The sequence below is a fragment of the Chelonoidis abingdonii genome, chromosome 24 (genome assembly GCF_003597395.2).
Source record: "Chelonoidis abingdonii isolate Lonesome George chromosome 24, CheloAbing_2.0, whole genome shotgun sequence".
NCBI lineage: Eukaryota > Metazoa > Chordata > Testudines > Testudinidae > Chelonoidis > Chelonoidis abingdonii.
In genome coordinates, this window is record NC_133792.1 from 13,088,858 (window position 1) to 13,102,326 (window position 13,469).

A 13,469-nucleotide genomic window follows, 5' to 3' on the forward strand; every position below is an offset into this window, starting at 1 on the left:
ATCAGATCCCAGTCCAGCTGTGCCCACTCCAGCTCCTCCATCAGCCGCATCAGCCGCACCTTGAAATAGGCCTCGAAGCGCACATCATCCTCAAACACCACTGACTTCTCCAGCCCCCGTGCCACAATCTGCAGGGAGAGCCCGAGGGGTTGTCGTTAGAGGCTCTGCCGCTCCCTCCTGGAACCCCCACTTCTTCCCTTCCCCGGGACAACGGCACCAGTCCGGAAACTAAGTCTGGGTTGGGGCTTGTTGTGAAGAACGGCCTCACAGAACAGAGGAGTGGGGCAGAGGAGACACCCCCATCCATGGGCTGCTGCCAAGGGCACCATGCCAGCCAGGAAGGTTGCTCAACGTGCTCCAGTGAGAAGGACACTGGACAGGGACTCAGAAGACCTGAGTTCTAGTCCCAGCTCTGACAATGGTGACCTTGGGCAAGTCGCTTCCCTTCTCTGTTTAGACCGTAAGCTCTCTGGGGCAGGGCTGTCTCTCATTCTGAACAATGCCCAATGCCACAGGCCCCCTTGGCAATAGTGTAATCTCCCCCTCCCTGTTTATTGTCTTCTTTTGCTTCAGGTCTTTACCTCTTTCCAGATGTAATAATGGCTGAGGAAGCAACCGACCTCCCCCTTGGTGAGCGTCCTGCCAGAGAACGGGTCATAGTATCCTGGGAGCAGATCCACACCCAGGATCTTAATGTCACTGCTGTTCAGGGCACTGGAGGGCAAGAGGCTATGGTTAGAGAAGTGCTGCACTGGAGAACAGGTGGTAGGGAACAATCCTGCACTGGCTGGTGGGCATGATAGATCCTTCCTGTCTCTAACTCCCACTGTTCTGCACCCTGTAACAACAGCTACAGCTATCCCTGCTCCTGGCCCAGTCGGATCTAGTCACTTCCGCTTCCCAGCACCACCCCCCTGAGGGGATCTCCCCATGGAGACAGGCTAGTTCCAACCTGGGGCAGAGGAGTCCGTTGTGAAGGTGAGCCTTCCCCCCACCCATAAGCACCTCACAGGAGGGGCCTGGCCAGCCCAATAACCTGTGGAGGATGCAGAGGATTTGGCAGGCTGTGCTGTGAGACACCGGCAGGCTGAGCTCATGTGACACTGACAGCCAGGGGATCGTGTGTAACTTTGGCTGCTGCCTCTTCTTACCTTGTCTGACATCTGCCTTTTGCTTCCCTTGCTCAGGAGGCAATCCGGTGTTGTTCCATTTCTCCACCACAGACTAGCAGAATTTCCCCACTCAGTTCAATGTGCGGTGTCATAACACATCCCCCACCCCAACCCAAAGCAGCAGTGGGAGCGCTGAGCTTCAGCAGCAAGAAACCTGCCTGTGTCCAGCATCCAAAACCCATTCCCCCTCTACCTGTCTGAGGTACTGGCATCCCATCCAAGCTGTGGCAAAGCAGGGTAAAGAGCACAGAGCAATCACCTCCCATCCACAGCGTCCACCACTAGGGGGTCTATCTCCAGCTCATACAGAGAACTCAGCATCCGCTGGCGCCGGTCTGGCCGCCGCACCAGGTTAATCAGGAAAATCTAAGAAGAATCAAACATTAAAGGGGCTGGGATTAAAATTCAGAATGAGCTGGACAAACTGGAGAAATGGTCTGAAGTCAGTAGGATGAAATTCAATAAATACAAATGCAAAGTGCTCCACTTAGCAAGGAACAATCAGTTGCACACATACAAAATGGGAAATGACTGCCTAGGAAGGAGCACTGCAGAAAAAAATCTGGGGGTCATAGTGGTCACAAGCTAAATATGAGTCAACAGTGTCACACTGTTGGAAAAAAGTGAACATCGTTCTGGGATGTATTAGCAAGAGTGTTGTATGCAAGACACAAGAAGTAATTCTTCACTCTACTCCGCGCTGAGTAGGCCTCAACTGGAGTATTGTGTCCAGTTCCGGGCACCACATTTCAGGAAGGATGTGGACAAATTGCAGAAAGACGAACAAAAATGATTAAAGGTCTAGAAAACATGACCTATGAGGGAAGATTGAAAAAATTAGGTTTGTTTAGTCTGGAAAAGAGAAGACAGAGGGGACATGATGATGGTTTTCAAGTACATAAAAGGTTATTACAAGGAGGAGGGAGAAAAATTGTTCTTCTTAACCACTGACGCTAGGACAAGAAGCAATGGACTTACATTTCAGCAAGGGACGTTTAGGTTGGACATTAGAGAAAAGCTTCCTAACCGTCAGGGCGGTTAAGCACTGGAATAAATTGCCTGAGGTGGTTGTGGAATCTCCATCATTGAAAATTTTTAAGAGCAGGTTAGACAAACACCTGTCAGGGATGGTCTAGATAATACTTAGTCCTGCCATGAGTGCAGGGGAATGGACTGGCTGATCTCTCGAGGTCCATTCCAGTCCTACGATTCTATGACTCCAGCCCGGGAAACATCAGGCTAGGGACCCAGGGAAGGGCACAGTCTCACGCTCACCAAGGGAAGCTGCCAAGAGCAGGGGATAGTCTATCTGGGGTTCCTCCATTCAGCGGTGGGCAGTTCATTGTGACTGAGGGAATGGGATACCCTGGGACACAGAGGACGGACAAAGCTCTATCCCAGCTGGGCACACGCAGGGGAACATGCTCCGCTCCATGGCAAGGAGTGTGATGAAGGAAGGGGCCCTAACAGCTCTCTCCTCTTTGAAGCATTAGCAGAATCTTTCCCCAAGGTGGGAGCTCAGTGGGGTCTCAGCTCATGGGACGGGGCTCCTGCCAGACCTCCCTCACCAGCCACCCATCCTCTCCCGTGAGTCAACTCTGCACTGGGCCCCAACGTGCTGTTCCCTGGTGTCCCCACATGGGGGTTTAATGGTGCAGCCACAGGCTACCAGACAAGGGATACGGCTTGAAGATTGTCCTTCACACAGCTGGGGGTATGGAGGCAGCCCGCTTAGCTGGGCGGGGGGATTTCACATCACTCTGCAGCGTCTCCGCCAGCCAGCCCAGCAGGGGCAGGCTCCAGAGGGAGGTGGAGGGACAGTAGGTGCCATGAGGGAGCTGTGTTGGGCAGGGAAGGGAAACACGATCTCACTTCCAGCCAGGTGCTCACCTCATCAAAGCCCATTTTACCGAGGTGCTTGGGGCTGAGGGAAACGTGCTCAGAGGGGTACATCGGGGGGCCGTCCACTGCAAGAGACAGAGCACGTGGCTAAGATGGAGTCACTGTGCCCACAGCCCTCACTCCAAGGGCACAGGCAGAAGCAAACACCCTCAGCTGCGTCACTGCCTCACCAGATACAGCTGGGTGTGTGGGCCAGGAGCTTTCCCCACTTCCCCAGGATGATAGTGCGGGCTGGGGCTGGCCTCACAGCTCAGAAGGCTCAAGTGCTCGGAGCCTACCAGAATGGTACAGGCTGCGTCCCTGCCCCGCGCCCCACCACAGTGCCTCATGGCTGAGCTGGGGTCTTCCACTTTCCATGGCCCGTTCAATCCTTAGGCTTTGCTGCTGTGACTCCCAGCAAGAAAGCCACCGAGCCCCCTTACAGTGCGGACGCCCACCCAAGACCCAGCACACTTTCCTCATGTCTGCTAAGGGTATTTGCCAAAGAGGGACTGGAACAGCTTACGCTTTGTCTGTCAACTCCTCAGACAAATGCACCCCAAACAAATGGTGTAAACAGGTGAAACTCCACTGACTTCAGGGGAGCTGCACCTGCTGATCTGTGCCCTAGGGCAAGGACCCCGGCTGAAGCTCCCCATCATTCCCCCAGGGCCAGCGGCTGGGTCCTTGAGCCCTTACCCATGGCTTCCAGGATGAGGTGCACAAAGTTGATTCGTTCGTCCTCTAGCGTCTGATGGGACTTCACCGGGACATTGATGTAACCAAACCGCTCCTGGTTACATACGTAGATCTGGACACCTGCAAGGCAGCGGCAGCCAGAGTAAGCCCAGGCCACCCGCCCCTGCTCCCAACCCCTTCGCTGAGAGCTCTGCACACCAGCCTTCCCTGTGTTGCTCCATCTCAAAGCACAAGCCCTGGGCTCCTCCTAATGTGCCAACCAGATCCCCACTCCACCGCCTCCACCCACCACCCTGCCTTGGGCAAAGGGGCTGTGCAGGGCCAGCATGGGGCAGGAGACAGCCCCTGGGGAAATGCATTGCTTTTCTACATCCTTCAATTCCACATCTACATGGGGATGGATTCAAATTTCACAGTCCTCTGGCCTCAACCCCTGGACATGGGATGCCTTGAGGAGGTCCCCCAGAAAGGAGCAAGTACAGCTCACTGCGGGTCCTCCACCCCTCCCTCTCCCAGTCTGCCCCTTCCCTCTGGCCCTCACCTGCTGCTTGGCAGGAATAGGCAAAGACGATGATGTCGTCAAAGGGCCAGCTGTAGTTGGGGTGGGGTGGGTGGAAGGTGAGCTCGGAGGTCCCTTCTTTTCGCAGGTCAAGCAGGAAGGTGGCGTACACCATGGGGACGGCAAAGCAGCCCACACGCTGGCGGTTCTTGGTGGGGAAATAGTCTGCCGTCCTGCGGTAGTAACCCTGGAAAATACAGGGGTAGGGTAATTCCCACTGACCGGAGCCAGCGCGTCTCCCCCACCCACCACAAGCAGGCAGGGCTCCAGCATGGAGAGCTCCCTCACAGCCATGCCCTGACAGCAGCAGGCTGGGCCCCATGCCACTCTCAGATGCTTCAGAGTTTCCCTCCATCCTCATCATCCAGTCTCTACCCCAAGGAAAGAGACACCCAGCAGATCACACATGTCCAGCTGAACAGACAGGTGGGCTTGCAGGTTTCCTCCCTGGCCTTAAATGGGGCTTGCAGCAGAGCCTGGAGCCCACACAGCAGAGAGGGGGCGATGTTAGAGGCCACTCAGGGGTTTTAGGAGAAAGCAGAGCTCACATGGGAAGGAAGAGTGATGGGCAGGTTGGCACACAGCTGAGAAGGCACCAGTGGAATTTCTCGGAGGAAGCTGCAGCCTGAACTGACTGGGTGACTTAGCTACGAGATCTTAGGAGCGACTCTGGGCTGGCAAAGGGTGCCCAGAAGGGCAGAGGTGGTGCTTCGAGGAAGGTTCCTCAGGCAGGAACCTTACAGTTAGGTACCTGGAGACGTTTTCTGGCTGTGGTTAAGGAGAAGATGTCCCAAACCTGCCCCAGGTCCATCAGGAACTGCAGGACAGGGGCACCCCCAAGGGTAACACACACCAATGGTTGGCAGCAGCACCCATGCTGAGTGACAGCAAACAGGACATCCTCAGGCACAGGGGATTCCCCCTGCCCACCTCAGGCAGCTTACCTGAGGGGTTATCCCACACCAGAAGTTGGAGTAATATGTCTGGGAGTCCAGCATGGGGGCAACCACGGACTTGTTCTGCGAGATCAGAAACGTCAGGGTCTCATTGTTGGTCAGGACGCTGTCTGTATCGGTGAGCTGGTGGTGGAAACACAGCCAGCTTAGCGGGAGCAATGAGCAGCCGGAGCCTTGCGTTAAGCATATCACAACACATCTAGGTAGGCGAGCTCATAGGGAGAGCTCCTGCCCAAGGCAGGCATGGCTCCATGCCACTCTGGGAAACTCCTGGGTTCTCCTGCACCCTCAGCCTCCAACCACTCAGCCAGGGAGTGAAACCCTTGGCAGATATTTTCCTAGCAGGGGGCTCTCTCAGACAGCCCTGGATGTTATCTGTGAGCGATGGCTCTGGAGCATCCACAACAAAAACAGAGAGGAACCAGGGCCATAAAGCTTAAGTTAGGAAGATGACAGGTTTCCACAGTGGGGTCATTTCAAAGTAGGCTAGATACACCCCCGGAGAAGCTGCCACAAGGAACTATCCTGCTCTGGGCAGAGTGATGCAACAGAACTTTCCCATCTCCGCTTTCAACGCATCTAAAAGCTGGTCATGTTCCCCCAGCTGGGCCTTGCGGGAGGGCTGAAATCCTTCCTGTGCTAACAGAAGGAAGTGGGCCCAGTTGGTCCAGTTACAGAGTTCTCTTACCAGGAGATAATCAGCCCCCTTGGCCCGCGCAAAGCTCAGAGCTTCCTGCTTGAGCCTCATGACATGTTCATAGCGTTCGTCTGTCCAGTGCTTGGGGCCAAGTTCATCAGGGTAAGAGCTGCATCAGGCAAACAAGGAGTTAATAACCTGCCCTTGGCTGTGAACTTACAAACTCACTGCACCCGCATGCCGGATGGCTGAGTAGCTTGGTCAGGGCAGGATCAGCTCAGTCCTGACAAAGGGCTCATCTTGACTGGGTTTGATTAGCGTGGAGTCCCTCTGGGGCAGCAGGGGGAGGGATCCCTCACTGCGGAGCCATTCAGCTTGCACAGCCCTATGTCTGCCCAGCCTGTTCATCCCACAAGCAGCCCAAGCATGTGCAGTGTGGATCAGTGCTGCCTGAACAGCCCCATGCAGGGAGGGAAGAAACATGAAACTGACTCACTAATGCAGGCTCAGGATTGGGTCAGGCTACAGTCAGCTACCGCAGAACACACACTCCCAGCAAGTAGGAAACAGACTCTCCCTGTCTCCAACTGTGTGCAGGGCCTCTCACTCCATCCGTGCATAGGGGCCTCTCACTCCTGGGGGATCTCTCTGTGCAGTCAGCTCCAGGCAAGAGCAGGACAAGACAGGAGAGAACAGAACTGGGCATGGCAGGTTTGGGTGGATCAGAACAGGATGGGGCGCAGACAGCCGAACATCAGCGGAGCAGTGGGCAGACCACCACAATGCCAATGGGCAGATAACCTCAGACACCTTCTTCAGGGTGCCACCAAAGGGCTGATACCAGTGAAGGTGCTAGGAGAAAGCCATCCCCATCCCACCTGGAGAAGAATAGCCATGTATCCTGTCCTAAACTGGATCAGAACCACCACAGGGTGGAAGAGGATGCTAGACCCACTTCCATGCAAAGACTTTTATGCCCCAAATCCGAAGCTGCAAACCACAAAGCTGCATGTAAGAAAAATGCAACGGTGAGGTCTGGTAGGCTGGTGCAGGGATGGGACCCAGAAACTTCTGGTTCCATTCCATCTCCAGCTGACTCACTTATAGCCTTGGGCAAATCACTCAGTCCCTCAGTTCCCTATACACAAAATGGACAAAACACTCTCTGGTAGGACACATTGCTACAGCAGGGCCTCAGGTGACCATGCACCTTACCTGGGCTCCTCCACTGACTTCCACTCAATGTAGCGATAGTGTTTTTCCATGGCCGTAAGCCATTCCCACAGGATCTCGGTTGTGTTGTCGATATTGTGGTCTGTTGCACACCTGAAAAATCAGAATGCAGAGGAGACATTAGCTCTCCCCATTCTCCCAGCCCCATTTCCTGCAGCATGTGCCTTCCAGTCTCCAGCCCTAAACCCAGCCACACAATCCTATGAAACTCAAATGGAAGCCACAGTGGCAGCTCTCAGGGAGATCCCCCTCCCCAAATGCCTCCCGACCTCCAAAGCCCACACATCTGGACATCAGCGGAGAGCTGTACAAACAAGGATGGCAGGGAGCTGAGAAGACTCATGTCTCCAGAGGGTGCGTGAACGAAGAAGTTGAGTGTCTCAAGCACAGGGCTGGCCTTACAGGCAGAAATGGGGAAGAAGCCTCTAACAGTGCAGAGGAACTAACTACCAGACTGAATCAGACCAACGGTCTATCTCAGTGGTTCTCAGTCAGGAGAATGTGCACCCCTGGGGGTATGCAGAGGTCTTCCAGGGGGTATGTCAACTCATCTAGATCAGTGGTTCTCAACCTGGGAGTCATGAGCCTTGGGGGGAGGGGGTAGCAAGCACAGGGCCGGTATTAGGGGGTGGCAAGCATGGCAATTGCCTGGGCCCTATGCCACAGGGTGCCCTGTGAAGCTAAGTTACATGCTTCAGCCCCAAGTAGAGGGGCTTGAGCTTCAGGGATACAGAGGTCTAGAAAGGTTGAGAACTAATGGTCTATGCAGTCCAAGGTCCTGTTTCCAATAGTGGCAAGTGAAAGATGCTTCAGGAGAAGGTGCATGGAAGCCCACAGTGGACAATTATGGAATAACCTACCTGCAGGGGAAGTTTCTTCCTGACCCCTGTCAGAGTACAGTTGATTCATGCCCTGAAGCATGAGGGTTTAAATCCAGTTTTTTAATTCCATCTGATGTAAGTGGATAAGAACATAAGAACGGCCAAACTGGGTCAGATCAAAGATCCATCTAGCCCAGTATCCTGTCTTTCGACAGTGGCCAATGCCAGGTACCCCAAAGGGAATGAACAGAACAGATAATCATCAAGTGGTCCATCCCATCACCATTCCCAGCTTGAATGTTCTTATCCATAGAAAAGCAGGTTCTTCCTAAAGTGCTCTGGGCTGAGTGGGAGAATTCCACGGAACTGGCTGTGATCACCACCTGGACTCATGAGCAGGGGCAGCACGAGACTGACTGGGACTGTGGAATATGAAGGGGAAAGGCCACACCAGGAACTGCCCTCTGGCAGCTGCCAAGCCTGCCCACCCTTACTGGCAGCCTGACAGCATGCCAACAATGCTCTGCAGAGACATTCTGAATGCGAAACTGGTTCCCTGCTCTCCGTTGTCACAAAGATATCAGTGCCGCTTGCCCCAGAACATCCTGTTTTCGGCATCGAGTGTTGTCTAATGGCTAGTGCAGGGAGGTATGGATCAGAACTCCTGGGTTCTAATCCCAGCTCTGTGGCCAAGTCATTTACCCTCTGCCATGCCTCAGTCTCCCCACGTGTCAAATGGGGATTTTGCCACCTCTGTAAGTGCAAGGCAAAAAGATTGATTTACCAGTTTTCTAATATGGACCAGATGGGCCAAATTAATCACTGGTGTAACTGTATGGGCCCCAGGAATAAATTTAGCCCAGAATGTTCCTATCCAGGCACAGACGAGCTTAAACCCCCTTGTGAACTCTGCTTCCACCCTAGAGCCGCTGCGATTCCTTTAAAAGGAGACACGAGCAACCCAGGCACGAACGCTGGCTCCTGCGCTATAAATACCTCCTGGCTATGCTGGCACCAGCAAAGGCAGCAAGCGGGAATCTTTAGGAGAATTAACATGCAATTTTAAGCAATCTGCTATTGGGAGAGGGAATGTGAAGGGATAATTCCTTCCAAATTGCAGACTCGCTGACTAGCATTAAAGAGCCCCCCACGCTGCCCTGCCCGGGCCTGGGCAGACACCAAACACAAGGGCTCATTTGTCTTTAGACCAGGCTCTTCCCAACTGGTAATTAGCTGTTCTCCTCCTTTACTTCTTCCCATTGCTCTGTGCAGGGCTGTGGGATGCACACTGCCTACGGACTCCTTTCCCAGTTTTGTTTTCAGCCCCGCCACGCCCATGACAACATCCGCAGGACATGGCCCAGATTCGGTGGTGAGTCCTATTCCAATCGAGACAGGGGAAAGCAACAAATGTCGTGTATCACCGCCTAGCACAGGCTGGGGTTGGACAGGCAGGGCACAGATATAGTGGGAGTGAGCAGGCCAGAGCTGAGCAGACCAGACAATTACTCCCCCTCACCCTCTTCTCATCCATGCTGCTCTCCTCTAGCTTTCCTCTCACATTCTTTCACTTGCACGAGAAAGTGTGAGACATTTTTTTAAAAACAGCTTTTTAGAAATGCCAACCTCAGCCCCTGCCAGCAACACCGGGCAGAGAGGAGTCTTTGCTCCCAGGGTCCTGATCACAGCTGAAGGACAACATCCCCTTCCTCAAATACTCCCCTCTACCCCCACCCAAGGCATGAGACCCCATTCATCCCAGCACATCGAGATCCGAACACAAGGGCGTGGCTTGTAGTGGGAGAGCTCAGCTACCCCAGGACCAATGTGGTTGCACGCACTATACAGCGCCTCCTGCTGGGACCAGCTGGGACTGGAGTCTCCTCTCACATCCATCTGTGAGTCTGGGCTGGGTGCTGGGAATTCCAAACACATGGAGTCAAACCACAGGGAAAACCATAAGGATCCGAGATGGAAAAAGGTACCAATAGAAGAGTGGCCCAGCTCGCGCTGCAGCCTGGATTGCTGGCCAGCAGACTGCACATCTGAATCTCTAGCAGGGTATGTCTGTGGCCAACAGACGTGCACATATAGTAAAGATGCTCTTCACCATGTCAAATACATCTGCGGTGACTGTGAGGGGCAGTGAGAGCAGATGGGATGAGGCGTCCAGCTCCAGACACCAGTATCTCACAGTATGCACAGGGGGGTGAGGGTGTTATTAACCTCCAGGAGCAGGGGGAGAACATCCCACCTCGGGTAGGATGGAAGAGTGTCCAGCCCATAACTCAGGCACCAGCCCTGCTGCTGTCCCACTGCCCAGCATCCCTTTAAGTCGGGGAGGGAGAGAGGGGTTCACCAGCCTGGCAGTGCCCCCGATAAGGGGACAGCAGTGAGATGGCACCCATCCTGCACGGGCACATCCCCCTGCAGTCCCATATCCATGCTGCCCCTTGCAGCACCAGGCTGCCCTTCCTCGCCCTGGCACTAACCCCAACCCGAGGGCCCCTCTGGGGTCTGTGGAGAGGGGGCACCCCCGGATTCTTGCCCTCCCCGGGGAGCCGAGCAGCCCTTACCAGATAGAGATGCGCCCCTTGGGGTAGTCCAGGCGCTCCAAGGCCCCCAGGTAATGGGGCAGCGAGTGCTCGGAGTTGCGGGCCAGGATGGCGATCACCACAGTGGGCAGCTCCTGCTGCTGCCCGGCTGGGCTCCCCGCTTCCTCCTCCTGCCCGGGGCAGCCCCTCAGCAGCAGGAACAGGGCGCAGCGCAACAGCGCAGCGCCGAGGGGGCGCATGGCCGGAGGCAGCGGCTGCAGCAGTGGGGAGCGGCCGGCGAGCGGAGCTGTGAGCGGGGCGGAGCAGGGGGCGGGTGGGAAGAAGGGGCCGGGCTGGGAATCAGCGCCGGGAGGGGAGGGGAGAGGGGGATGCTCACGGTGGGGAAGGGACGAGGTCTGGTAGTGCTGCCTGGGGCTGTGCCCTCCAGATCAAATCCCGGTGCCACCAAGCTGGGTAGCAGCAGGGCCGGCCTCCCTCTCCCTAGTCCCCGGAGGCCAGTTGGGCTGGGGGGTTCAGTGGGCTGGACACCTGGCTGCTGGGAGCTGAAACCCACCAAGCTCAGCTCCAGAACTGGCATCCGCCCTTGCTCTGGGCATGCACCCAGGGCCGCCGAGAACTGGCTTGGGCCCCTATGAAAAAATATTTTCAGGCCCCCCAGCAAGGGCGGACTGGCTGAACAGGGCCAACGAAGCCAGGGAACCCAGGCCCTGGGCCCCCTTCTGGACCGCCAGGCCCCGGTAATTTGTACCAGATTCCTCCACCCCCACCCCCATCAGCCCTGCGTGCACTCCTGTGCTGGAGCTGTGCGCTACATCTGGGCCTCCTTCATCCCTTCAGATCTCCATCACGGCTGGTCTGGCGGACAGCCGAGGCGGAGGAATTAGTGTGTATTGATATTAACATAGTGCCTAGGAGTGCAGGCCACTGAACACAATTCCAATGCACAGGTCACCCCTCTCCCTTCCAAAGAACACCCCAATATGCCCCCTGTGCTGGGATGTGACCTAGGGCCAGCTCCCCTGACCCTTTCCCTCCTGGGGACTCCCCTGCCTTGGGTGTCTCCCCAACATAGTGCTTCACAGTCCCTGTGGTCACTTTAGTCCTGCAAATCGGCATAAAGGGGCCCATGGAGCAGGGGCAGCTTTAGCAGGGGCAGCTCCAGGCCCCAGCATGCCAAGAGCGTGCTTGGGGCAGCATGCCGTGGGGGGGCGCTCTGAGGGAGGGCCACCAGAGCCACGGGACCGGCGACCAGCAGAGCACCCCCCATGGCATGCCGCCGTGCTTGGGGCGGCAAAATGTCTAGTGCCGCCCCTGAGCTTTAGGAAGCAAATTATGGCCTTGGCATTTTAAAAACTAGACCAGACCAGACATTTTGAAAATGCCCCATAGGACACAATACTTGGTTAGCTGGGGGCGGGCTGGCTGGCTGGGGTCTGACTTTCCATCTTTCACAGCTATGAGTCTTGTGAGTCCAGAAGTTTTGCCTGCAAGAAAGCCCAGATTTCATGGAAAGCCAGGGTGGTGGAATGTGACTTTTCTTCCCTTAAGTCTGGTGTTACATGTGTAGCAGACTTGCATCCCCCTCTAGCGAGAGCAGCCAACACAAACACCCCTCTCACCTCCCCTGCCTGAGAGCTGGGCAAGTAGCAAAAGCAATGAGTCACGTCTGTTTTTGAGACTTCAGAACCACATTTTGATTCAGTCGCATTCACACGTGTCCCCTTTTCCCACAAGCATCCATGCAAGCCAGGCTTCATTCACACAACCACTGTCTGCAGAGAGCAAAGTCCAGGCCCATTGCCAAGAGCCGATTAATTGCAAAATAATATTGATTTCATAACAAAAATAAAATTAGTTTTGGAGCCAAAACAGTTCATCCAATCATGGAACAGAAACAACCCCGCATGACTCTGATGCCCAATCACACAGCTCAAAGGGATGTTTGCGGCACATACATGGCCAATGATCCACTGGCTTTAATGTATGTGACAAACACTTTTGTATGACAAACAGATCAGTGAATATCATGGTCTGCCCCCAGATCATTTGCAAGCTGGAAAAGGAGCTAAATCTTCCAGATAAATAACTTTTCCTAACAAACAATTCAGTTAGTTCTACCTAGAGACCATCCCCAGTGTCCTACTGGAGCCCCAAGAGTAGTTACATCTAGCATACCTGCCCTACTGATCACGAGGGGTTTGAGGGGCCCAGCTATCCAAAAAGACTAGGTAGATGCCTTCCATCTTTGTTCATCACAGCTGCTGCAAAACCTGCCCAGACAGCTGTGTTTGACCATATGGGACATCTGAAGGGGGATAAACAGAAACCAAGGGAGGGAGTGGGAGGGACTTCACGACAACAGTCAAGCCAGCAAGACACAGAATCTGGAAGAGAAAACAGAGAAGGGGTGTGAGGGCAATAGCATTTGTGCCTTTCAGGAAATCCTGACATTCCTGCAGCATCAAAGAAAATCACGTTTACATCAAGGCCGAGTATTACTTCGGAGTATGAAAGACAGCAAATAAAACCTCCACCCCTGGCACGGGTTATCAGCAGTGTCTGCGAGGGTGACTAGACATCCTGATATTAAGGACTTTGTCTTATATACAAAGCTATACCCCAACCCCAGAGGGGAATGTGTCCTGATTTTTCACACTTGCTATCTGATCACCCTAATGTCTGCACTTGGGACCTCCATCACTGCCCCACTGACCTCTACCACTTGGCTGGTAGCAGGAGTAAACTGTTATCCTCTAGTGAACCAGCACAACACACACTTTTCCAGTCGGTCATACGTGGAAATAGCCTCTCTCTTCTCTACGCATCAGACTTCAATTCTATCTCCTGGCTGATGTGTGTTGGACTGGTGAGCATTTTGGGAAGGGCTGGATAGTTTATTCAGAAAGCACTGTTCCTCCTACAAACCTACCCTGATCCTCTCTAGGAACAGGAGAAT

At 54.5% G+C, this 13,469-nt stretch overlaps 1 protein-coding gene across 2 annotated transcripts in view; it reads right to left on the reverse strand.

Annotated features, from left to right (window-relative positions):
- Positions 1-13,469, reverse strand: part of CERCAM (cerebral endothelial cell adhesion molecule) — a 36,838-nt gene that overhangs the window by 5,807 nt on the left and 17,562 nt on the right. The window contains exons 1-10 of one of the 2 annotated variants that reach the window (XM_032797891.2): positions 10,535-10,761; positions 7,120-7,230; positions 5,956-6,073; positions 5,256-5,390; positions 4,294-4,498; positions 3,753-3,872; positions 3,063-3,139; positions 1,432-1,538; positions 582-714; positions 1-128 (exon numbers count right to left, since the gene is read on the reverse strand). In XM_032797891.2, coding sequence (XP_032653782.1) covers positions 1-128; positions 582-714; positions 1,432-1,538; positions 3,063-3,139; positions 3,753-3,872; positions 4,294-4,498; positions 5,256-5,390; positions 5,956-6,073; positions 7,120-7,230; positions 10,535-10,752 — 1,352 coding nt within the window. In that variant the 5' untranslated portion in view covers positions 10,753-10,761. Of the gene's footprint in view, positions 129-581; positions 715-1,431; positions 1,539-3,062; positions 3,140-3,752; positions 3,873-4,293; positions 4,499-5,255; positions 5,391-5,955; positions 6,074-7,119; positions 7,231-10,534; positions 10,762-13,469 lie in introns of those variants that run through there. The other variant, XM_032797893.2, reaches the window with a different exon arrangement.